Genomic DNA, 26,604 nt, shown 5'->3' with positions numbered 1-26,604 from the left:
CACACAGCCCTGCGGCAGCCACGTACGGACCAGAAGGCAATTCACGGTGTTGCAGAGCAGAGCTGGGATGCGGCCTGTGTCTGACAAAGGAGGAGCTTTTTCTGTTAACTGAAATCACTTATCTGGGTACCAAATGACCAAAAGCAACAAGGCTTCTGTTCATTTAGCATCTGCAACTACTACTCTTTAGCTACAGTGACATAAATCTAACCTTAATTTTAAAGGCACAGTATTACAAAATGTCAAAAATGGTATCTAGAGAGTCAGAAAACCCTGTAATCTTTAGCCTTTATAAATTCACAGCTTACTTGCACACGGGTAAGGAATCCTTTGTTTCACTTGCAAGAGCAGTGAAGGCAGAGGTAGCTCCCAGCAGCTACGCGGTGACAACCTTCCCAAGGCGCCAAACCCCTGCGGCCAGAGGGGCAGGAATCGCCTCAGAACAGCTCCCCCAGGAGCCTCTCGGCCAAGGCCGGTCTCGAGGCGTTCCCGCCCACGCTTTAAGAATCATATTTCTCATAAGCAACTACAAACTATCGCACTGCTCTCTTCTGAAACCCACCTTTAAGTGTCTTTGTTTTGCGATGCTGACAAAAAAACAGCTCCCGCGGGCGGAAGGCGGCTAGGCCGCTCCTGCCCCCGCAGCCCTCGGCCGGGCAGCGGTCCCCCAGGGGGGCATGTGCTCTTAGCTCGATGCGATCTGTGCCCGGCAGACGGCGAGCAGCAACCCCCGAGCCGGGCAGGGGCTGCCGCCCCCCTGCGCCGGGCTGACACGCTCTAAGCGCTGTGTTTCAGCTCCACCTTCCGGCTCCGCCGCGAGCGGTAAGCGGGCGGCGCAGCCGCTGCCCACTCTGGGAGGAGGGCAGCGGCGGGCAGGCAAGGCCGGGGACTCGAGGGAGCGCCTATCGCACAGCCACGGCCGCCCGCCGGCGCGGCCACGCCCGAGGCGCCCGCCCGCCCCTCACGGCGCGGCGCCATCACGGCGTGCCCCCGCGCGCGGGACCCTCAGCGCTCGGGCCCGCAGCAGGCGGGACGGGGCGGAGCCAGGCCCCCGAGCTCCTCCAGCTCCGCCGCGAGCCCGGCCCGGCCCCCGCTGTCGGTGCAGCGCCTCCTGCCGCCGGGCGGGCGCGCTCCGGAGCGGGGGCGGTCCCGGAAGTGCGGGACGAGGCAGGCAGGGGCCGCGGCCCGGCGGAGCCCTTCCCTTCCGGGCGGCGGCGGGAGCGGGCCGAGCTATCATGAGCGACGTGGTGGAGCGGACGTTGAGCGTGCTGCCCGGGCTGCTGGGGCAGCACGAGCCGGGCGCCAGGACAGGGGGTGCCGGCGGCCCTGGCAGGGTTTCGGCCACCTCCCGGCTCGGGAGCCTCATCCGGAACATCACGGCGCTCACCTCCAAGCATGTACGCGCTGCGGGCGGCCCGGCCCGGGCCTCCTGCTCCTCCTGTTCCTCCCGCCGCGTCTTGCTCCTCTCCCTTCCCGTCCCCAGGCCTCCCTGAGGTGCCGGCGCGGTCTTGTGGGCGCCGCGGGCCGCTGAGGCGAGGCGCGGGGTGCTGTGTTGTGGGCGCTGTGCTGTGGGCCCCGTGCGCGGTGGCGGGGCGCCGGCCTCTCCCCTCAGCCGCGGCGCTGGGTCTTGCTGAGCTCCGGAACCCGACGATAAGCCTCACTGCAGTGCATATTCGTGGGGTGCTGCGTTACGCAGTTCTGTGGGAGGGCACGGTGTGGGAAAGCAGGGCCGCGAAGTACCGCCTTCTGTACTTACTTGGAGCGAGCAGGCCGGTGTTAGTACCATAAACGAGGTATACGCTGGTTTTGAAAAGACTGTGGCGTACTGTTAACGTGTCTTTTTTGACTTTTGTTTCATGTTTTGCCTCCAAAATTAAGAAATTTAATTTTTCTAGGAGGAAGAAAAACTAATCCAGCAGGAGCTAACCAGTTTGAAGGCGACAGTTTCAGCCCCCACCACAACACTTGTAAGTTCTGTGGAAACAGCAGGCCGAAGGTGAAGAAAAACAATGTTCTCACTCTTTTTGCGAGGTGGAGTGTACAGGTTGTCTGCATTGTAGATGTTTAATCATCATCACTAAAAGCTACCAATGTCTGTGGTTTTGCAGCACAGTTAAAATAGTGAGGACGCTGTGATTCTTTTTGATGTGAATAAACTGTAACAATCTGGTGCCCAGAGTCTGTCATCCTGTAGTTTCTGAAATAATACAGACAATGAAGCTAGATGATGAAATGGTTCCATCAAGTAATGTTTTTTGCAGGCTGACATTATTCTTATAATTAATTTTTGCTGTATAAGAAGGTGTGCTTTGTTGTATGGACTGTTGCTCATGTCTGAGTTGCAGAAGTTGATATATTCTGGTTTGAGTTAGTTAATGCATATCTCAGTCCATGAGTGAGAGTTTTTGAAGGGAAAAATAAAATTTTACCTCACATATAGTGAAAACCCATCCTAGGTCAATGTAGTGATTGGTAAAAAATAATTGGCATTAGCAGTGTGATCATCTAACACTTCAGATAATTAATATTTATGTTAGTCGTAATTAATCTACTGTTGATCACATGCATGCTAATTAAAATAAGATAACATTTGTAAGGGTGGTATATGGGGAGTTCTGCTCTTACAGAGGTTCATAGCAAAGGAAAATTGTGAGTACCCTGATTCTACAAAATGTGTGTGAATGCACATATGCTTCTATTAGATAAAGTCCTCTACCTCATTAGAGCAGTGAAGAACAACATATAACATGTCCGACTTAAACGCCTGAATAATTTATTTTTGGTATTTCAGAGACTGATGAAAGAATGTATGGTGAGACTCATCTATTGTGAAATGCTGGGGTACGAGGCTTCCTTTGGATATATCCATGCAATCAAGCTTGCACAGCAAGGAAATCTTTTGGAGAAAAGAGTTGGTATGTGCGTGGAGCTGTAGCTTTACTACTATTCTCAAACTGTATTTTTAAGTTTCTTAGGATTTACAATTAATGTAACAAATACAACTTAAAATGTTGTTCTACTTTCTTGGTCTTGTTTCATAGTCCCTCACTTCCCTGAAAATAACTAAATCCCTAGTTTGTGAGCTGCTCTTTATCTGCTTGTAGAACAGAAAGCATGGGAAATTATTTTAAATCATCAGTTGTTCTTTCATTGTTTTGAATTGTGGCACCAATAAGTAAGTAATTTATGAGAACTTCTGTTAAAAAACACATCAAGCTGAAAATTAGTTTCTGTCAGGATCTGGTTTCTTTTTCAAGTACTGTAGTACAAGATTAGACAAAGATGTTAATGTCAGATGTTTTGTCAGACAAATATTTTCTGTTTTGGTGCTTGAAGGATTTTTTTTTTTTTTTTTTTTTTTTTTTTTTAGTTCTAGGAAATGAGGCAAATAGGGAGATCCTCATAGCATAAGTGCAGACGTTGCTGTGGAAATTTGAAAGGCTAGTTCAGATTTCTTTGAAATTTCATGCTGTTGTGATTTCCTTGCCTGCCAGTGTGGCTATTAACTTGTTTCCAGTAGATTTGTTTTGAAGTAGTTGTCAGCCTGTCTCGTCTGGAGAATTTCCTTGCAGTTGCTGATCAGCTGCCTAGTGAAGACATTTCTTCTTGTTTGCAGAGAAAATGGTTTAACTCCAAGCAATACTATGTCTGCACACAGAGAAGGAAGGCAATGTCTTGCGGCATATGCTTGTTTGATATCCTTTGTTTGAATTTCATCTGGATCATCCACTCAAGTATTGGAGTTTGAGAGAATGCGGTACAAGTGATGATTTAAAGTTGCTTTATCCCTGAGTAATGAAAGCCAGTGTGCAGATGGTCTGGTAGGGATTAAGAAATTCTATCTTCACCAAACCTGGGAGGGCAGGTGGTAAGCTGTTTTGAAGAAAACTTTGTGACCTCTGTTAAGTGTCAAGAACCAATGTGTTTTGTTATTAATCGGTTTGAGACCTTTCCATAATGGGGCCCTTTTTGAGAAGGCTTTGGTGAAGCAGCATTTTTTTTTTTTTTTAACTTTTTTGCATTAGGTGGCTTAAAGTTCTCTGGACGCAAAGCGCCCTTGAGCTTTGATCTGGTAAAAGGCTGTTACCAAGCATGTGTGTGTGTTTTGGTGTTGTTGTTCTGCAGTTGTTATATGTGATATATGAGGATGACCATGTCTGTTCTTGGTTCAATGTACCAAGGTTTGTATTAAGGAATTGTTGTCAGTTGATCCAGTCAAGATTGGTTACTCTCGTACCCAATGTGAGCCTCAATGAAAGAGTGAACTACATTTTTGCAGGTGTGCTAAGCTGGTCAAGTCCATAGTTTCGTAAGCAGATAGATCAAGCTGATAGCCCAGGCAATACAGTTATTTGTATCTAAGTTGTTAATTTTGATTGCTAAGCCCTGAATGAACTGAGACCTTTTTTCAGATCTGTCTCAGTAATACAAATATTGCCATGAGTTGTGGCACACCCACCCGCCCACTCTAAGTCCCTTAGTTTAAAAGGAAAAGAGGTCTTGAAGAAGAAGGTTTCTGGCAGGTTTCTTTTCTGGCGTTCTGGATTTGTTTCCTCCTCGTTAAGAACTAACAAGGGAGTTTTTGGCATAGGATGGTGAATTTACTCTTCTCTATTCCAAGTTGAATATAAAATTTATTTGAAATGAAATTTTATTTTTTTAAAAAAAGAGAAACAGAATTAAGGAAGTGCGTTTGTGTTGTGTAGTCTAGAAGCAATATACTTTTCTCCATGCAGAGAAGATACTAGTTTTCCAGGAGGTGTTTTCTCATGGTGCTCTTAGCTGCTCTTTAGCTGGAACAGTATTCTAATGTCTTATTTCTCACAGCTTGTGCAACTTAAGTTGCAACTGCAACTTAATTATAACTGGTTTGCCTGGAAATAAAAGAAAGTCTTGATATTTAACACGAGCAACTGTCATCCAGCAGTGGGGTTTTTTGTTGGGTTTTTGTAATTGTTTGAGTTAACCCTTCTTGTATTACAGACAGTCTTAAGTTTTCTATCTTGAAGTTGCATATTGCTTGAAAGTAGTAATGGAGGCTGCTTTCTTTTATAGGTTACTTGGCAGTTTCTTTGTTTCTACATGAAAATGATGAACTGTTACTTCTACTTGTGAACACAGTTGTGAAGGTACAGTGTTTTTGGAGGTCTGGAGGTAAACTAAACTTGGACCAATTCTTCCTGTTTTGTGTCACACAACATCTAAGCTATGTATTCATTAGTTCTATCGTGCTCTCAAGGTTGCTGTTTCTTTGGTTAGCAATAAAAATTTGAAATGGCTTTCCCTGGCTTTTTAATTTAATCTTGGCATTCCTGCTGTTGAAACCATATTTTAAAATTTTTTTCAAAGGAGATATACTGTAAAATTTCCTTTATAAAATGTACCAGTTATATACATTCTCAACTCTGGGAGGAGCCATGCATGCATTTTTCAATGTAAACTTTTGCTTTTAGCTGCCAGCAAGTATCTGTTGTCTTCTTTGAGTTCTTTTGATAATTTTGATAGAAAATGGAAATATGCTTTGGGGTGGCACTGAAAATCTATTAACTAATAATATTTCATACCTGTCATCTCCTGTATTACTGCCTCTCACATGGAGCAATTGTGACTTACTATATGACTCTTTCTGTGTAATGATTTCTTTTATATTACAGTAGGTCAAAGTCACATAAATTACAGACTGAAAGTGGTGCTTATTTTGTTGTGATTGAAAACTATTTTATAATATTTAAAAATCTAACTTGAAACTAGTAAGGATATAGAAAAAAGTGAAAAATGAGAGTCCACAAAGAACTAAACCAAAAAGAGGATGAAAACCTATCTGGGACAAATGGCCAGAGCAAATAATGATGTAAGCTGAGAATCTTACATGTTTCATTCGTTTTGAAAAATAATTCTAGTCTTGTATTTCATGAATTCATCCTTTTTCGGTTTAAGGTTACAGTGAGCTATATGTACTATTTTTAATTGTATTTGGAGCACAGTGTGAAATTTTTTTTGGTAGAATGTTATGTGTAATTTGCATTTGCTGCTTAGGGAGTAGATAATGTCTTATTTTCATGTACAAATATGTAATTGGCAGTATTATTGAGCTTGCTCTTTCTTCTTTTTCTTAATTCTTTGGGCTAGATGGAAAGCACTAGAGTATACTGTTGAGTTCTGTGAGAAGTGACTCATCCCACTGATCCAACTGGGGACTCAGCATAGTTTTGCAATCATCAAACTATTTCAGTAAACAAACATTGGTTGTAGCTCTATGTGTTAATCTTGCATATGTTTAAAATATGAATGTAGTTCTATAACACATGAATATGAGAAGCTGCTTGTTCCTTATTCCTGTACAAGAGAAGAAAAGAACCCCGTTAGCTCAGTAAGAGCTGACACTTCTCAAACACAAGCAGACACCAGGATAGCTGGCAGCAGGATGTTTGCTGTAGGTGGGCTGTGTAGGTGAGCTAGATTCAGCCTGCTTGTGAAAGATTTGGGGTATGTCTGTGCAGATTTTAAGTCCGAATAAAAAACTACTGTCTTATTTCAATGATTGTAACAGGACTTACAGAGCACTAATCTAGTAGAGGTGTGCATGGCATTAACTGTTGTCAGCCAGATCTTTCCACGGGAGATGATTCCAGCTGTTCTTCCTCTAATAGAAGACAAGCTCCAGCATTCTAAGTATGTATTCATTTACAGAATCTCAGGTGGTCTAATGATTTTTGTAGGTAGTTTTAGTAAATTGGTGTGTTTTTCTATGAGTTGGTCTTTCTAATCATTATCTTCAGAAATTGTTCATTTGTTTGCAGTCTTGGCTGAGTATTGGGTAAGTATTAATTTTTTCATAGCTGGTTTTGATGGGTAAATATAATTGACTTTATTGCAGTACTTTTAACAAGTACGTGGATGAAGAAGTGTTTGTGGAATAAGTGGAGAAACAGATTAGGATCCTTGAAGTACTTCACTGATACTTTTTTTTATAAAGCTCTTTATAGAAACTTTGTTAAAAACATATCTGCAGATATCAATAGCCTTGAATTGTTTGATTCTCAATTTATAATATCCCATACACAGAGGATAACATTTTAAGTGTTGTGTTGATTACAAAGGGAACTGCAGAATGAACTGACTCAGTAACTTCTAGACAGGTATTTTTTGGAGTTGCACATGTGACCACAACAGATTAGCAGTGGCCAATTTCATTGTTTATTTGGTGACCATTCTTTTGAATTGTCAATCTGACATCAGGCTCTACTATGCTTTTAAGTTTGCTATGTTATTTCCTCACTTAGATGGTATTGAAAAATCATTTGTTATCAAATATGTAAAACATGGGGTTCTCCTCTCTCTTGAAATCATGATATTCTGATGTCTGGCCACGTAATTTTACATTGCTGTGGAAATAACAAGTGCAAGTTCTTTTGGTAAGACAAGTACTTCAAATACACAAGCAGCTTCATTGTTTTGTGTAAATCTCATTTCTCTTCAGGGAAATTATCCGAAGAAAAGCTGTTCAAGCTTTATATAAATTCTATCTCATTGCTCCTAACCAAGTTCAGCATATTCATGATAAGTTCCGGAAAGCCTTATGTGATAGGGATGCTGGAGTCATGGCTGCTTCTTTGCATATTTATCTTCAAATTATTAAGGTAGGCAAAGAATTAGAAGCACAACTGAACTTAGGAGCTATTTTTATATATTTTTTAAATACACAATGTACTGTACAGAAATTTTGCAGAAAAAACTTACTTGTAACCATTAGAAAAGTTAATTTATGTGATCAATGATATGTGTTATGTTTGGTTTTGCTAGCTTTCCATTTAGCTTGACAGATCCACTTCTTGCATGATCCGAATGCTTAGCATTCAGATGGTGTCCTTAGCTAGAGGATCTAACTTCTACAGTGTGTTAAAGGGTTTGCTGAAAGTTGCTTGTAATTTTTTTTTACTGTTGCCTTCAAGTACATTCACTCCCTTTGCAAATGAGTGAGAAAATAGCATAGATTTAAAGTTGAGAGCTTACAGGCGTTGGGGGATGAGAGTAGAAGTTTGGCTTAAAGAAGTGAAACCATTAGGGTAGGTATTTTGACCTTACTCAGGTTGCGGACTATTTTTACTTTTGAGGTGCTGTATCAAAATATTTGAATTGTATTTCTTTTTCATTACGTAGGAAAACTCATCTGGATACAAGGACTTGACTGGGAGTTTTGTAACCATCCTAAAGCAGGTAGTGGGAGGAAAGCTCCCTATTGACTTCAACTATCACAGTGTTCCAGCGCCGTGGTTACAAATTCAGCTTTTAAGAATACTGGGGCTGTTAGGAAAAGATGATCCAAGGTAACCAGATCTTTCTCTGTAATTAATATTTTGAAGGTACAAAGAATACAGTCATGACTGAGGTACACCTCATAGCTTTCTGGTTGTCTTTGTTTTGTTTTTTTTCTTTTTAATAAGAGGATTTCAGTGTTGAATTTCTTACACATTTGTTGTCAACCAATATAGTAAGCAGGTACTTTTCAAACTGCAAAATTGGTTTCCTAGCTTCTGGATTGGCTAAACAATTGATTATTGTGGAATATGTTTGAAATACATTTTTCTGGGACTTCTGTTATTAGGTTACCAAACAACTGTGTGAAAATCCAGAGTAAGGGTATTTTGAAAAGTGGTGTCATTTTGTGAGGACCTGGTTGTCTATGATTCTTTTCCTGTTGATGTTTTTGTTTTTTTTTTTTAATACAAGCAGTGAGGGAAGTGTTTTTATTCTTGTGATATGGTAAATGTTTCTTTTGAAAGTTGCGAACATCTTGTTAGATGTCATGTTAAAATGAATCTGTGGATATGAATAATTTGTGTTACAGATTCCAATACTAGTGTTTGAGCTGTTCGGCAAAATAAGACTACGTGCTTGTTAGTGCTGCAAATAATTTAAAATTTTTTTCTTGTTAAACAGGACAAGCGAATTGATGTATGATGTTCTAGATGAATCTTTAAGAAGAGCAGAGATAAATCATAATATTACATACGGTGGGTGAGGTTGTTTTATGTAGTTATCAGTATTTGGAAAGATTGAAAATATGAGTAGTTGAACATGCTAAAATACTTATGCAGTACTTTTGAAAAATCTAATTATATTCTTAATAAACAACTGTATTCTGCTGTTTTTTATCATTGGAATAAAACATTTTTATTTACCGGGAATTAATCGTGACTCAAAAGCCTCTATCCTATGTTTGCATTGTCCTTGCCCTTAAATACAGAAAGTTAGCTTCATGAAAGCTCTTAGTGACCATTGCTTAAGTTGAAATAAATGATAAAGGAAAAATCCTAATGACACAGCTCTGTTTATTAGGAATGCTTAGATCTTCTTTTCACTCCCCTGAAAAAGGTAATAAAAAGTATGTGAGTGACAGCATCAGTTCTTTACAGCTGTGTAGGGCTTTTACTCTATCCACAGTAAATAAAAAATACACCTCCAGGGTTCAGTGATAGTGGTGCTTGTGAAAAGATGTTTTTGGCACACATCTCAATTTAAAATTTCTAGAACATGGCAGAAGGCTATATTAATGTCACTATCTTCTCAGTAGAGAAAGCTGTATTTGTTGCTAGAACAAAGCAAAAGGAATAATTGCACTGTAAAGTTTTTTCTAATAAAAAGTTGAGCAATCTATTTGGATTTTTCTTTGCCTTCCCTTCCCCAGGTCTTAATACCTCCCTAAACACCCAGATCTGATGTTCTTAGAACCCTACATTAAGAGCTGTTTCACTATTTAAAAAAAAAAAAAAAAAAATCTCTAACTCCCCCTCATTATTTTATTGTTAAAGTAAAGCCCTGTAGATATTGCCAAAGTGCCTGTGCTAACGGAATAGAAAGAAAATTGACACTTTTTTAAAACAATCCTGAGAGAGAGGGAAAAGGAACGTGGCCCAGGGCTCTAGGTGTCTAATGCTTACTTGATACGTGTTTTGTAAAGCATTGTGTAAGCTTCACTTGCACTAAAGAGGAGAGTTTTGGGCAAGTATTCTCTTTCAGTAAATAATAAATGAGAAACCGTCTGTCAGATGTTTAGTGTATTCGGTTTATTGCTTCTATTCTTTCAGGTAAGAACATACAAGATATTGGGAGGTGTGGTGCCTTATAGTACAATTTGCACTTGCAATTGCTAAGAGTTAAACATTAAATTTGTTTTAAGCACTTAAGAGGCCGAAGTGGGCAGTTTTATTATTTACAAAAGGACATAAAATTTAGGCATGTAGTTTTTGTTCACACATGATAAGCTTTTTATAAAACTTTAGTTGATGATCCCAGACAAAAGAAAAACATAATTCTGTGTGATTACTCTTTCTTACACAAAGTCCTTGATTACTGTATGTTTCTTGCTTCTTGCAGGCAGTTGAGTTGTTAATATGCTAGTCTTTCTCAGATTTAGTTTTATAATGCTTAAGAAGAGTAGGTGGTTGTGTATTGGACAATTCAGTTGGAGACTGAATTACAGGAACAACTGAAAATTACATCATGATTTTAAATGCCAATTAACTTGGGGAGAGTAACTTGGTCTGAATTTCTGCCCGAATTGCTGCCACAAAGGATTAATTACTTTTTGTGTGTTGTTCAGTTTACTTATAGATTTTTCTCAAACAAATATTCAAAGTTATTTTTTTAATAAGAATGTTCTTGGGATGATTTTGGCTGTTGGTAGTAGCTAAGAAATCATATGAATTTTGAAAAAATATTTTGTCTCAAGTCCTTTATAATTCCCATTGGCTTTTTAAAGACCGTCCCAGTCCAGTCCCTTGAGCAACTATAGGACCCTTCAAGGCTGGGAGAACTTTTAACGACAGGAAGTTGTATGCACAATGGCAAAGGCTAACTGAAATTATGTACATATTCAAGGAGATAGTCTTTCATCCTGTTTGTACTTATGCCAGTAGGTACTCTGAAGTTAGATGCAGTGGGGGTGAGACAGCACTGAAATTTCTTGATACAGTCAATGACCTTGTTTGCTTGTTAAATTCTTGCATTATAGAAGTCTTTAATACACACTAATTATGTGTCTTCTTTCCCCCTGCAGCCATCTTGTTTGAATGTGTCCAAACAATTTATACAATTTATCCCAAATCTGAACTACTTGAAAAGGCTGCCAAGTGCATTGGAAAATTTGTTTTGTCACCCAAAATTAATTTGAAATACTTAGGTAAGGATACGTGATTTCATTAAGATGTCTTTAATTTGGTCATGGTAGGATACATTTTCTTATATCGCTTTCAATCGCTTATATTCTAGGTTTAAAGGCTCTGACCTATGTTATCCAGCAAGATCCTAACCTGGCACTTCAGCACCAGATGACAATAATTGAATGTCTAGACCATCCAGATCCCATTATTAAAAGGGAGGTCAGTGAATTTCTAAACATCAAAACTTAAGTTAATTTTTAAGGTGGGTTGTAGGTTTTCTAAAATGAGTAGCATAAAAGGCATATTATGTTTAAGTTATGGTGAGATAGCAGTTACAAACAATATTAATGTGACAGGCTGTGTAGATAACAGTATTTCATGTAAGAGTTGCCAAATAAAGGCAGTTGCTCAATTTGGCACCATACTAAAGTGTTTCTGTTTGTCTGCTTCCTTTTTTGAGTCATCAGAGCAAATTAAATATACTTTTTGCTTTCTCTTTCAGACTTTAGAGCTTCTCTATAGAATTACAAATGGACAGAATGTAATTGTCATAGTACAGAAGATGCTTGACTATGTAAAAGAAAGCAAAGAAGAATATGCTATCATCAACTTAGTTGGCAAAATAGCAGAACTAGCTGAGAAATATCCTTTTTTTCTGAACTAGCTGAGAAATGTCCTTTTATTGTTCTGAAACTTTGGAGTCAGAGCTCAGGCAAATGTAGCATTCGTACTTTTCAAAGCATCTTTCATGATCCTTTGAAGTAGGAAGTGTTACAGCTGTGCTTTCCACTCTTTCAAATGCAAAAAAAAAATCTGCAAAAGAAAATGCATACAAAAATGACCACAGTGTTTCTTGTATTTCACTGAGAGAAGGTAATAGCACTCAAAATACTTTATTTTGACTTGTGAGTTTAGCATTAAAACTTTGTGTTTTTAAATTAAAACTTTGAAGTCTTATGCCACTGCATGGAGAGAGATGCCTCAGTGCTACATTGAGTGCTGTTCTGTAATTGTGGGAGTGATCTTGCTATCAGAGAACTCTTCGTTGGTATATGGATTTTAATAACACATTTCTGTAGAAATAAAAAATTCTTTAACTATGCCAAAAAGGTGGAAGTGATGATTAGTCATTTGGCATATTGTGGGTGTTGCTGTTAGACTTGCCACTGCCTGATTCGCTGTATGTATTCTTGTCTGATAATTTGAGTGGTAAGCTCAAAGTAAGGTACTGGAGAGCTACCTTACCATCCTATTTGTACACTACTTGGCACATAGTAGTGTACAAAAAAAAGCTGTGTTGTTATGAAGTATGCAAAAATGAGACAATAAGTAATGTTTCTGTACTGTTGAAAATTTCCATTCAGTAAGTGCATTTTCAGGATTTATATGAAGGAAGGCAGAAACTAACTTCCAAAGTTAGCAAAGGCTGATCAAACTTTAAATGTGGTTAAAAAAAAATTCAGTAAAACAACAGAAAAACACTGCTGAAAAGAACAGCTAGTCTATCATTGATCAAGTGATACTGGGTAAACAAACTCAAAAGATTATGCTGGAAAGCTGGCATGGAACAAGTGTGAACTTAAAATACAATAGGACAGGTTTCCACAGCTAAATCCTTGTGCAAACGTGTCTGTTCCTACTGTGTGAAGGCTACTTAAACTCTTATTTTTCACTCTGACATTTATTTATGAAGAACTTAAGGTGTACTGATTGACAAGCCAGCAAACTGCACATAATGGATAGCTGTTAAGTTCATGCACAGGCTTTTGCAACAGGGCAGGAACTGAAGACTTCTCTGCCTGACCACCAATTTTCATGAAGTTTACAGGAAACATTTTACAAAAGATACAGGAATATTCCTCTTCAGTTAGATTGAGCTGATATTTGGCCATCAGGCCCTCACCTTACTGGGGAGAGCAAGATGGGTAGCTTATTTGTGGAGAATTGTTTCCTTAGGAAATGCACTAAATAAGAAAGAAAAAGTTATGCCTTAGCACTTTATTCCTTAACATCTGGACACATATGCTCCTGACAATGAGTGGTTCATCCAAACAATGAATGCTGTGTTTTCAGTTGGAGGTGATGTTGTGCATCCTGATATCCCAAACAACTTCCTGAGGCTGTTGGCTGAAGGTGAATAACTCCCCGAATGCTCTGATGAATTAGATGTGTTCTGTAATGATCTGGCTTTTTTTCTTAAAATGCACTTTGAAGTATTTGATGGGAGGTGTTATTTGTGTTTCGGGCAAAGTATGTATTATTTTTTGTCTAGGATTTGATGATGGAAAAGAAGATGATCAGCTACGGATGTATGCAGTACAGTCTTATTTAGCATTACTTGAAGAGGAAGATGCGTTGTATCCACAGAAATTCCTTCAAGTCATGAGTTGGGTAAGGTAGACACATGGTCAAAATTGAATACAGGCATATGAGGAAACTGTCAAAGATGGTGATGTTTTTAATAAATATTTATTAAGTGTTTTATTTTTATCTGTGAATATTATGCTTTTACTTAAAGTTGATATAATATGCTGAAATATATTTTTAGTGACCTCTTTTGGTGCCCACTTAGCTTGTCATAGTTTGTGGAAAAGCTGACTTCCCTTTAAGGCAGGTGACTATTGGAATGGCTTAGCAGACACACGAATCTCACTGCATGCTGAGAGCCTTTCTGTCTTCATCAGAATTAGGCCAGATCTGGTTGTGAAATGCGTTTTTAGCCTTGAAGGTGACTGGCCCAGTGCTGTGCTAATACTGTCTGGTACCTGGGTATGCTTCAGCTTCCACCCAAGTAAGAGGCTGCAGTATGTTTTGTAAGGGCCTAATTACTACGTTCAGCTTTCTTTTCAAGCTAAAAGTTGGAGTCTGCTGAGGTAAACACAAAGATCGTTTCAAGCCTTTGACATGTAAAACACAAAATCATGAAATAATTTAGAATATGTTTAAATAATAGTTTCTTGAATGTGAGGTCGATTTTATTGTGTTGTTATTTAGAATGACATTCTAATTTCAAAACGGAAAGCGCTGCTCTGTGTGACTAAATGCATATTTTGTCTGTTCTTTTTGAATAGGTGTTGGGGGAATATTCCAGCCTTGTGACAGATGTTGATCCAGAAATTACTTTGACAAAGCTACATAGGCTGCTGAAGAAGACTTTTGTTACTTCTGAAACTAAAGTGTGGGTAATGGCTGCAGTCACCAAGATAGCATCACATACCTCCTGTTCGAAAACAGTTGACATACTAATCCAAGAATTCAGCAACTCTCTAGATACCTGCATGAGACAATTTGCCTTTGAATTGAAGCACCTGTGTGAAGACAAAGCACTGATGAAAAACTTGCTTCCATTTGATGCTAGTTGCAATGACATGGTGGTAAGACAGCTGCAATATGTGTTCTTCATGAACCTCTGTAGTTTGGGGGGGTTGAATATTTTGTTAAAGTGTTTTCAAAATGAATGATATTTGACAGTTCTGACTGGTGCCAGTCTTTAGTCTGCTTAAAGTGAATTTTCAGAAACATACTTTTTCAGACATATGTGATGAATCATAATGTTCTATACTGAAAGATAAAGAGCCGTGGTGTTTGGTTAGTAAACTGGAGTAGATTTTAACAAAATTATTTCATCCACTGATTTATTTTTTGATGTCTTTTTTTTTTAAAGAAAAGTTAGGCCTTCTTTAGTGATATGGTCATGCTTTTTAATTCAGAGGGTTTGCCTCCTATTTAGAAACTACTGAGCTTGACACTGAAATGTCTAAAATAAATGATGGAAAATAATATTGCTGAGGTTTTTGAGGGAGTTGTTTCCGAGTTAAATATTTTCATACAAGTGTGGGATCAACCATTGTGGGAAAACTCCACTCTGCCTTTTCCCTTTTTTTTCCTTGTTTAGATTAAAAAAAAAAAAATCAATAGCAAAAGAGTTAAGTTACAAATCTGTAGCTCAGTCTGTTTCAACATACTTGCTTAACAATTTCTGTTACCTACCAGTAAAGCTGCTGTATTATGGGAGATGTGAGAAGATCTTGATTTGCTGATGACACACTATTCTGCTGGTAACATCAGGCTCATGTATAGAAAATATTTTCATTGCTTTGTCACTTCTCTTAATACTGTGTAGGTAGATGCTTCCTTATCTTTTCTGGATGGGTTTGTGGCTGAGGGACTTGGTCGTGGTGCAGCACCGTATAAGCCTCATCACCAGAGACAACAGGAGAAACTTTCTCAGGAAAAAGGTGACTTAGTTTACTGCATTTATTAAATAGCTGGTAAATTACCTGATAAGTATTCACAAACAATCTATACACAGTTATTATTTTTCTTAAAGTAATGTTATCTTAATACATCTCTTGTCTGTAGACTTAGCTAAGTTCCACTTAGATTTTAGGTCCACATCTGTCTAGCTGGTATATGTAGCTGTTCATTTACCATAAGTTGCTGTTCTGCAGATGAGAATGTTTTACTATAATCTCTGCTGGTCTGTAGGATTTTAAATTTATTTGGGATTATTAAAGTGAAAGCAAAGTGTTCCTAACTTTACTAAGCACTTGGTCTTGACTGTGAAATTATAGTTTGCAATAATAACCATTATGAACTTATGACACAAATCTTACATTTCTTACCTAGTGTAGGTACAGATAAGACAGCGGTATGTGCTTTTCTTTAAAAATAACCCATAACTTTACCTTTAGTACTTTTTTTTTTTTACTTTTGCCAGAGAAATACTAGTTTACTTCATTGTAGCCTGTCACATAAGGATTTCTTTCAGACACTTCTGAATGATTCAGTTTGAGGTTGGAAAGCTTTTCTAAAACATTCCTCAGCTGTGTTTGCAGTGTTCTTACAATGGCTTCCCTGCAAAATTGTAGGAACCGAATTATGAATTGCTGTTTTTTCTCAGTAGTCAAGAGTACTCATTAGCATCTTTCACTGATACACAAATATTCTAGGAGGTAAGATATTGGTGGTGTAGAATATTCAGTGGACTCCCCTTCTAGACTTTGTCTGAGTTTATTGAAATTCTTTGTTTATAGATAACTAAATTTATGGGTTGGTAGAGTTTGAATATCTTTATGTGGATGCTGTTTATCACAAAGCCCCTTGGATCTCTGTTCCTTCTCACTTCTTTATGGGACAGGACAGTTCCTTAGCACTGCCTCATCCTTTATCAGGGGATTTCTGTCCCCAACATCTTTGCCCTGCTACTTCACTTTGCTGGGAAGAAGAAAGTAAGGCTGGGATGGAGATGAAGGGGAAGGGACTGTACCCCTTGATAGTTCCAGGGCTGCAAAGGATAGTCTGTGCTGTGCTTTGTATGTAACAGTAACTGCTTATGTTATAGTCCAAAATAATTTTTAGAAGCTATTCAAACTACAGTTTGATTTGTAAAGCATAGCTAAGGTGGCTGGTTCTGAATCCTGATTTGAAAGTCCTAGTGGAAATGACTTTCACTCAAAGTGTCAAGTATGTTTGCAAAGCAGACAGTGATATATGGACAAAATGTTATGGACTCAAAATGTTATTTAGGCTCATGAACAAATGGAAAAGCCCACCTATTTAGATCCAGTACAGTACTTCTGTCTACAAATACTAAGCATTGTCAGATGTTTTAGTGATACGCTGTAAAATCACTATTTCTCTTTAATTTCAGTATTTAAAACCAAATACCAAATGAATACGTGTTTTAGATAAATCCTCTGTGTGTCTAAAAAACTTACTTGAGTAACAAGTACCTACGAACAGAAACATCCATTTTTAATGAAGGCAGGATTCTGAATGGGAAGCCTGAGAAGTGCAGCAGTACAGCATATCTATTTTCAGAAAATAGATTTCTTTCTTACCTTTTCATGCCTCATTTTAATTTTAAGATTCTGTCTGTCTTGCAGCTCTGAATTTTGAACCTTATGGATTGTCATTTGCTTCAAGTGTGTCTTCATCTGGTGTCACCGGCAGGCAGTCCCCCACTGGTTTATCTTTTGGTTCCGATATGTCTGGTAATAGTGCTGAGACTGGGCATAAAGAGTGAGTTAATTTGTGTTTGAGGTGAAGTACATTTAAGCTTCTGTTCTTGTCAGTATCATGTGTCTTTGCTTCTTCATTACATGGCACTAAAAAGAATACAGTTAAACTTGGAAACCTCTATCATGTAAAAAGAAATTCAGAAGACACCTTCTTTGAAATACCTAGGAGAAAAAAACAAATGCAGTTAGACTGTTTTTCTGCTTTCTTCACAAACTACAAATTAAGTGATAGTTAATGTGGTAAAGTTGGGACAGGAATACCTGATGATTACATGATTAAGTATTTTTACTCTGGCTTCTTTCTTTTTCTTATGGGCCACACTTTTTATGAGCTTAAAGTAACGTGCCTTTTAAGGAAATTTTTTTTAGATAAAAGTGAGGCTAAGATTTGCAGTGTAAGATACTCCTTACATTTTAGAACACTACAAATAAATTCCATATTCATAGTTTAATACAAATTAATAACTTAATTTATACTCTGGTAAATTGGTATGCAGGAAATCTTGGAAGCTTTTTTTTATAGGACTTTCAGCATTTAGCCTGTGTCTGTTGAATTAACTTCTGCTAGAGTTTAGGGTGTCTGAGAACATGAACACTTTTAATAAGAAAGAAAAATACTTCCTAGGTCTCTAAATTTCGCTCTCTTATATCAACTTAAATTATTTTTTATGGAATCAGCAGCAAAACTATTTAAATATATCGGAGATTCCCAGAATCTTTTTCCTGTAGAGAAAGATAGATACTGTGTTGCTTGTATTCGCTTTAAAAAAAATTATTCAAATACATTATAAATGTAATCTGAAACTCTCAATGGAGTTGGCAAACACAGTCTACTACTGGCTGCAAGTGTCTAATGCTGACTTAGTATAGGTCTATACTTAGGACTATATAGCTTAGTCCACGTTCGCATTTGTGGTGTGTTTTAAAAGTAATGAATGATATTACTAACATAGAACTTCATGCAGATGCAAAAGTGTTCATTTATATTCCACTACTCACTGTGTATGTCAAAGTACCAAAATAGTGAATGGTGTTTAAAGTAGAGTGTTGGCATATTTTTATGAATGTAAGTATGTTTTTATGTTCATACAGTTGATCCTGCTTTGTTTTGTTTGCCTTTTTAGGACAAATACTCTGAAACTTGAGGGAGTACGCAAGCTATGGGGAAAAGAAGGCTATCTTCCAAAGAAAGAAAACAAAGTAGGGAAAGAAAATGAGCCACAAACTGTTTCTTGTGGCAGCTTATTAGCAGGACAGGTGGATGATCCTCCTGCATTGCGGTCTGATCAAGTTGCCAGCCTCTCTAAGGAAGACAAAGAGAAGCAGCGGTTAGCATCAACTTTGTTTATTGGGCTAGGAGCGAGTGCTGGTGTCAGTCTGGTAAGTGGTTCTTTTGAGACTTAACTGGTTTAAAGTTTATATATTGCCTTATTTACAATTATAGACATTTATGTGCAAGTGGAGGTCGAATTAGCATTGTAAAATGAGGGGGAAAAAAAACCACTGAGTCATGAAAAAACTACTGAAAAATACTTCCGTAGTCTGATAATGTGTTAAGAACCTGAAATAGATTGGGTATTACCTGGTGAAGCAGCCTCTGGGAGCAATCTGATGGAGTAACTAGAACTTGCACTTCAAGTTTTAGTCTCAGTTTTCCCTAACAACTGTTCCTTGACCCAACTTTGCAGAGCTGTTGGCATTCATTAGTCAGTAAGGCTAGAGTTTGATGCCATACGTCAAGACCATTTTTTATTTATGGTAATATGTGGAACATTAAAGAATTCACCATTAGGTAATCTTTCTAAGACTGGCATTATCATATTAGCCAGCTCAAATCTTAGCATTTATCACTGGTTTAACCAGAAAATGTTTACCTGTGCTTGCTTTTTAATAGGAGCTTTTAGTTTATCTTTTAAAGAACCTGGAGTCTTTCTTGCATTATAGGCTAGTCCAATACCCTGTAAGAAATACAACAAAAGTCCATTACTGGATCCATTAATACGTTTGAAATCTATTTATTTGTCATATGAATTGATTCCTTGGGTTGTTATTTGTCCTTGCTCACTGTTTCATGCTGTTAACAGTAACACAGCTGGTTATTAGAAACTTCCCCACCCATTTTTTTTTCTTTTTCCTTTTCAGATGGGGAAGGTGGACACATCTACTCAGAAGTTCAAAAGAAAATCAAAGATAAACGAAACTCAAAATAATGAGGAGGCATCAGACTTCCAAAATAGTGCTGCTTCAGATTTTGGTCCCTTACTTGATACAGTACCTGTTAACATGGAAGACTGTGAGGGAGATATAGACACAAGGTTAAGGAAAGCCTCCCTGTGTTCTTCAGATATTGTAGAAGATAATTTAGCATTTGAAACACCTCAGTCCCTAAAAAAATCTGGGCTGGATGACAGACTTTCAGATGGTAGGCTGTCACAGTCATCTTTGTTTGCTGATAGTAATATTGAAATTTTTCAGCCTTCTCCAAGTGCTCAATGTGAAAGTGCCAGTAAAACACCATTGGTCCCTTCCTTGCCAGAAGAGCTAGAAGAGCTCACTCACTCTGAAGTAGTGGAACTTTGTCAGAGTGGTGCCTTAGCTCTGTATTTATGTAAGGTGTGGACAGATGACTCTCTGTTGCTCACTGTTTTTGTTTCGAATAAAACCACTTCTGCACTTAGTGCTGTGAACTTAGTGTTTGAAGAAGCGGAACATTTTCAGGTAAGAAACTTTGTTTCTGATTTCAAGTTCTCTTGGAACTTTTGCTTTTCGCTTGCATTTAAGTGTGCAATATTTGGTTTAATCTAATAGCCATGCCTTTTTCCCAAAGCACTTCTTTAAAACCTGTGATATGGCTATTACACACATCCTAAAGTGTAGTGAAAGAAATCTCTGCTAAACTTAGTGTCATTTGGTGTAAAAGTTAGCATCTCACTTTTTTTAATTCACCTTGATTTTGTTTTGTACTGCTTGCCTCCGTATAACAAATATGTATGATATTTCAGTTCTGAATTCAGCTTCTTCCTGGTGTGTAGACTGAATGCAAAATTAACCAGTCATACTCAGAATAGTATGACTTGAGTTGCAAAGAAATCACTGTATAACCTTTTTTGTCTGGGTGTGACTATTGGGTTTGTGCATTCATTTGTGTTTATCTGATAGACAGACACAATGCAGTTTCTTCCTTCACATAAAATATGTGTAAGCTTGCTTCAAGTTTTGTAGTGTTTTTGTGGTTTGTTTTTTTTTTTTAAGATATCAGTCATATTTCATTCTTGTTCTCATGCATTCACTTGATGGTGGAGAGGAGTTGGTCAGTTCATTTTTTGACATTGGCTACATTTGGGGTTTAGCCATGGCTGGTAAAAGCATGTGATAGTCTTGATTGAAACGTCACTTAAATAATTGGAAAGCTATTTAGGAATTGCTTATTGGCATGACTATCCATGGATAGTCATGAAAGAAGCACAGAATTATGAAACCTTGGAGACACTCAGCAAGTAGTAACTGGATAAAGAGAATTAAGCAGAATGTTTCTTTTAGGATTTACTTAATCAAGGAACTGCTAATTGGTTATGAAGTCTCCTTCCTTCCCATTTCTTGCTTGAATCAAACCTATCATGACATTGATAGAAAGTGGGCATCTCATGTCTAGTTTCTAGCAATTCACTTAAGTTTCCACACAGACTGCTACCACAGATAGAATCTGTGTTACTAGTTTGTTTGGAGAGGCCAGGGACTACTGAGTAATCTTGAAATTATCCTTGTTATTAGGGATGATTTCTCAACTACTTTGTTGTAGCGTATAGCTTGGGGTATGTTGCAATGTTGCTTGCTCTTGTATATTAGTTTATTTTGGGACTGAACTACAGAATTCAGGTTCTTGGTCATCATTTCTTGGTGTCTTTGAGCAATCATTTGGGGTGAGGGGTGGAAGCCATTTGGCAGAAAGAGATCAGTTTCTCCAGTGTTTTAATTCTCATAGAACATTTGTAGATGTTAATGATTGATTTATCCTCAATGAGAGCTGAGAAATGGTAGCCCTGTTCACTTGCCAAATAGTCCAAGAAAAATAAATTGAAATAAATTTTAAATAAATAAATTTAAATATTTAAATAAATAAACAATTTTATAGCTGTATCTTAGCCACTTACACAGCTTGACAGCAAAACTTACATTTTGTATTCCTTTTAAAAAATTATATAGATTTTGGAGAGTCCCACATACCAGTTTCCTGTAATTGAAGCTCAAAGTGTGGTGTGTTGCCGGAAGTGTGTGTGGATGCACAAGATATGTACACAGGGAATTCTTTCTGGCTCCGTTAGTTACCCGTCAGAGATGGAAACTTGCCTTGAATTTTCAGTAACTTTATCATTGTTGGACTTCATCAGGTAAGTGAAATAAGCTGCAGTTTTTTAAAATGCATGTACTCAAATAAGTATTAGTCAAGGGCAGGATGATTTGGGTATTGACTATGAAAATACAAGGCTTCATCTTGAGCAGCTGACTATAATTTAATTGAGATGTCTGGTAAAGATAGTAAATGGTTATTTATGCACTTAGAAAAAAGGGGCAAAGTTCCAGGAAGAAGTACAAATCCAATGAGAATATTGACAGTAGCTGCAGGTTAGAAGAATATTGAACTACAGAATGCATTTTTGAGGAGGCTAACAGAACTGAGTGAACAGAAGGGTGTGCTGTTTTAAAATACGGCATAATATAAACACGGCAAACTGAAGTAAGTGATTTGAGTACAGTCACATACATTATGTGAAAAGGCTGACAACTTTTGCAGGGGAAGAAGAAAGCTCGTTCTCTTAATTTTTGAACACTGCATTTATTTCAGGAGTAGAAAAAGCAAGTGTTCTTTTTCCAGCAGACTTTTCTGTTTTGTAGCAAAATCCACCTTGTTTGCCATAACAAAGTCTACCTCTCATTGAACTAATTTCATCTCTTTCAATGGGCAGATAACTCAAAGGCATTCACTTTGGTTTTCCATTTACATAGAATAATGGGGTTTTTTTTTCAATTTAGAAATCTAAAGCAAGGAATAGAAACTTTTTTTAAGTGTTAAGTTGGGAAGAGGAGGGGGTTGTTTAAACTAATTTGTGTTTGCGTATTGCTTGCTTTATTGTGCAGTTGCTTCCAGATACGATTTTTTGGGAGACTAAATATATTCCGCACAATGTGTCATCTTATTTTGCTAAGATATGTGCTGAACTTATTTTTAGGCCAATGGAAATGACTACAGAAGACTTTGGGAAGCTGTGGTTGTCGCTTTCCAATGATGTGAAACAGAATATAAAAATGTCACCTTCTCAAGATTCCCTTTCAGCAGCTCTGAATACACTGCAACAGAAGCTGAAACTCCACGTAGTTGACATTATAGGTGAGTGAAAGTATACTGTAAGGTTGCTTACAACCTATAATTTGTCCCAGGAAAATAAGTACACATAAGCAGGCGTCTTATAGTTTAACACAGGGAATGTTTAGGAGTATAGTAAACACAGGAGTGTTGTCCTATGGACTTTATTTGCCTTACTCGGGGGTCTGTGCAAAGATTGATGTAGAGGTACAAGTGTACAGCAAACAGTAAATTTTACAAGGGAGCAAACTTGCACTGTGAAGAGTTTTGGACAGGACAAAAAAATGGGAATGCAGCTATATAACAAACAGGAAGCTGGGATTTCATGCAGGAGGCATGGTTTTTGGTGACGTGTTAGAGGAGTACGGGTAAGAGAAGAGAACAGCAGAAACAGAGTTTGAGAGAAAGATACATTTTTTTTTTTGTGAACTCTACTATAGCTATTGCTACTTGTTAATTGTTACTTCATTTTTTCTGTGGTGTCTGTTTTAAGGTAATGAGGGAATACTGGCATGCCAGCTACTTCCATCTGTGCCCTGTCTGCTGCACTGTCGTACTCAGTCAGGGATGCTGGCTTTGTGGTTCAGATCGCCTTGTTCTGCTCTTCCAGATGGTTTGCTTTATCAGTGTCAAAAGGTGATGGAGGAATCCTAGTAACAATAGTGTCTGCCTTAATCTATTTGGTGTGTGAAAAGCAAATCGAAGATTTATACAGTTGCACAGATAATTACCAAAGGTAAATTAAGTTACTGCTTCTCAGAAGTATTAAGTTTTCTTCCAACTGGCATATGTCATGTGGACTTGTGGGGGAAGAATGATGACCTAAACTACACCTGCAAAAACATGCTCAGGACTGTACAGTGACTAACAAGTTATCCATTAAAGTATTGTTACCTGTTTAAGTGAAATGTATATTTCTTAATTTTGTTGTAAATGACTCAAAGTATTTATTTTTATTATGCAGCTTTTATAGATGCCAACAATTATATTCCTCATAGCAATTACTTAAATATGATTTTAAAGAAAACATATCTCCGTTATGAGGTCAGACTTGATCAGGATCATCTAATTTTATTTTGATAATTTTTCTAAAGCTATTTTTAAGCACTGTTGATGACAAGACCTGTATTGGTGATTGTTTGAAGTAACTTATATAGCAACAAATGCACCGATGTGGCTGTATTGTGTGTGCATGGCTAGGAACTGCAGTAAGGCAGAGAGATCTAAATGGGAGCAGCATACATGATAAATGTGTCTGTCTAGATTGTCTCCTGTTCTTCCTGAAATAACTTCATAGTCTTGAAAATCTGGCAATCTTAATTTATTTAGATGTTAAATGAAAACTTTCATACTGTTCAATATTATTTATAACTGGTCATGTTTTTTATTTAAAAACATCAAAGATTGTACACATGGTTCAGATGTGGTATAAGTGGATTCTACAGCATTTAATATTAACAAAGAAATTCTTTGTTATATTGATTCTCAGTATTCTTGATTCTCACCTGATAAGCACTGGTTGTAAAGGAAAATAAAGTATTCTGTTACTTTGCTAACGGTTTGGTAAATGTTTGTGAAATCATCATAAGAATGGTAATGTGCGGATAGTTTTGTTTCTTTTTTAAGTCAAGCCACTTGTGTTATCACAAGTATAATCATATAAGCAAAGCTCATTTTTTTTTTTTTATATTGCTGTTTCAGTACTCTCTTACTGAGGAATTTAAAGTGCACTGAACCTGTAAATATACTTAATGTTCTGCATACTTTAATGTTTACTTGGCACTTGAAGACAGTTTATATAAATGAAAACTGACTTATAGTGGAATAATTTCCAGCAAACTATTTCCCTGTTGGTAAATCAGACTTGTGTTATGTAATTGGACTTTTGTAATCATATGAACTATAATAGAAGTATTTATTTGTGGCCTGTGCATTTAAACCATTTCAGCAATGAGCTGTTTGATGTCCTAGTGTTTAAAAAGAACAGCAGGAGACAATAATACCTTCTATTTTTCATGTAGTGCTCTTTATAACCAAGAGCTTTATGGTAACATCACATGAAGGAGTTTGCAGGGAATTGCACCTGTGTCAGTCTATATTTTTAGATTGCCCAGCAAATACTCTTCTTAATCTATTACCATCTTTGCATTTCTTGTAGTTTAAAAAAAATTGTTTCATTTAAAAAGAAAACAAAAACCAAAACCAACAAAAATTTGCTTGATACTTGTTAAATATTCTTTGCTACCACATGTAACAGTATTTCTGCATATTAAGAACTAGGTTCTACTTTAATTGTTTCTCTTTGCATCTGAACAGTGATGAAGAATATAACGTTGCAGAAGTCTTGAATCCGTTGGTGATTTAAATGTCCTATGTCTCTATTGGAGGTATAAAAAGAGTGAAAGAGTAGATCTTTTGAACAGCATTCTGTGTACTGGCTCACATTATCTGATACTCTTTTTGGAATACTGCCAGATAGTGGGATTTGGTTTTAGCACCACAGGAGACTTTAGAGTCACTTTGTTATTCATAGCTGACAGCAGTAGCTTTTTTTTTTTAAGTCCAATGCTAATGTAACATCATTTGCTATAGTATTGAGAAGGAGTTGGGAGTTTGGGAAGTTGGACATAATTGCTGAATTGAAGGTGGTTGCAGGCCTAATCTAAATCATGAGGCTGTTGTGTTATGGCATGGCTGTCGGTGTGTAATGAGGCCATGCTACACTGCAGTTCTGGCTGATGTGGGGAGCTTAAGCCCTTGAGAACCTCAGCAATTCAGTGCTGAGAATCCCTCTGATCTTGATCCATCATTCAGTTGTCTCTAAAATGAAATATAGCTGCTTAATTATACAAAGGAATATTCTTCCATCTAGATCTGTGTTGAGAATCCTTTAGCAAACATCTTCATCTTCTGTGGTGTTCCCCTTTACTTTTCTTTGTGACTTAACTAGATCTTGAAGGATTAACGTGTTTTCAGGGAAAGGGAACTAAGGTGCATAGAAGTAGGCTAGAAGGAAGAGAGTTCATAATCCAGTTAGCACGAGGAAGTTTACTTTCAAGAGGCAATCAGAGGCTAGTCAGAGTGTATACTAACCTTTCTGGACTGGCAGGCTAACAGCATTTTGGACAAAAACCCTAGGTACCAGGAGATGCCACTGTTTTACTGCTCTGTGCCATAGACAACCTGGAGGTCTGGACGTTTTGGAGTCAACAGATAAGTGATTGTCTTGGATCCATATTTCAACTCTTTTGTCAGGTTCTTCCCCCTTACCCCAATGATTTTCAGATATTTTTAATTAAACAAATACTTCAGTAGGAAAATTGGAAGAGCAACATGGCAGTATGATGCAGTATGTTTTCCTAAACATAAATCAAATCTCCTGTTCTGTTCTATTACTTTCTGCTAGTTATTCCCAACCACTTTTCATCCTGTAAGGATCTGAGAGAATAAATTTGTGTAATGGATGGCACTGTCTTGAGGTTTTCCTGTACTTGCAAGTAGCTCATAAGTGACATTGCCTGATGGTTTCTAAATATTGGAAAGTTTAGTTATCTCCTACACAGTCCTACTAGTAGTTTTTCAGCATAAAAATCTCTATTTTCTCTGTGGATAACACAGTTGTCTTTTTCTGGCATTGAGGTATGTAAAAATGGATGTAGACCTGCTTAAGTCATCCAGTTAAGACCTGCTTTTGCATTTCTGTTGCTGTGGTATGAGTTAATTGTGCTTTACCTCTTGGTTCTCTTCAGGGTCAGCTATTTATATGCCTTTCTGTGAAAATGTTGCTCTAACATAAGATGACATGTTCAGTGCGATGTAGTGTTCTGTGGTACATGTACAGTTTCATTAGGATGCCAGAAGTGATCACTCCTTAGAGAGTTTCTTGAAAATTAACATTTTTTTTTCTCTTTATGTAATAAAGTTGGCAGTGATGAGGCAATGAATATTGTGCCCTGCCATGATATGATTCATAAAATTAACCTGATGGCAATATTTTACCAGCAGTTTGGCTCAAAACACCACTTATGAAGATTACTTTAATTTTAAGGTAGGTGGC

At 37.6% G+C, this 26,604-nt stretch overlaps 1 protein-coding gene across 1 annotated transcript; it reads left to right on the top strand.

Annotated features, from left to right (window-relative positions):
* Positions 1-1,235: 1,235 nt before the first annotated feature.
* On the top strand, positions 1,236-23,337 carry AP4E1 (adaptor related protein complex 4 subunit epsilon 1; the record flags this gene model as incomplete). The annotated part of the gene is made up of 21 exons (XM_082005119.1): positions 1,236-1,397; positions 1,896-1,967; positions 2,792-2,915; positions 5,056-5,129; positions 6,551-6,672; positions 7,481-7,640; positions 8,161-8,327; positions 8,941-9,014; positions 11,060-11,182; positions 11,272-11,381; positions 11,665-11,804; positions 13,183-13,295; positions 13,435-13,553; positions 14,234-14,536; positions 15,286-15,400; positions 17,051-17,186; positions 18,310-18,565; positions 19,328-19,903; positions 21,389-21,573; positions 22,414-22,571; positions 23,041-23,337. The coding sequence occupies 21 exons, from the start codon at positions 1,236-1,238 to the stop codon at positions 23,199-23,201; spliced, it is 3,450 nt and encodes a 1,149-aa protein (XP_081861245.1). The 3' UTR covers positions 23,202-23,337.
* Positions 23,338-26,604: the final 3,267 nt, after the last annotated feature.

Source organism: Phaethon aethereus (assembly GCF_964289735.1).
Source record: "Phaethon aethereus genome assembly, chromosome: 12".
NCBI classification, from domain to species: domain Eukaryota; kingdom Metazoa; phylum Chordata; class Aves; order Phaethontiformes; family Phaethontidae; genus Phaethon; species Phaethon aethereus.
This window is presented reverse-complemented; position numbering and strand designations above follow the sequence as displayed.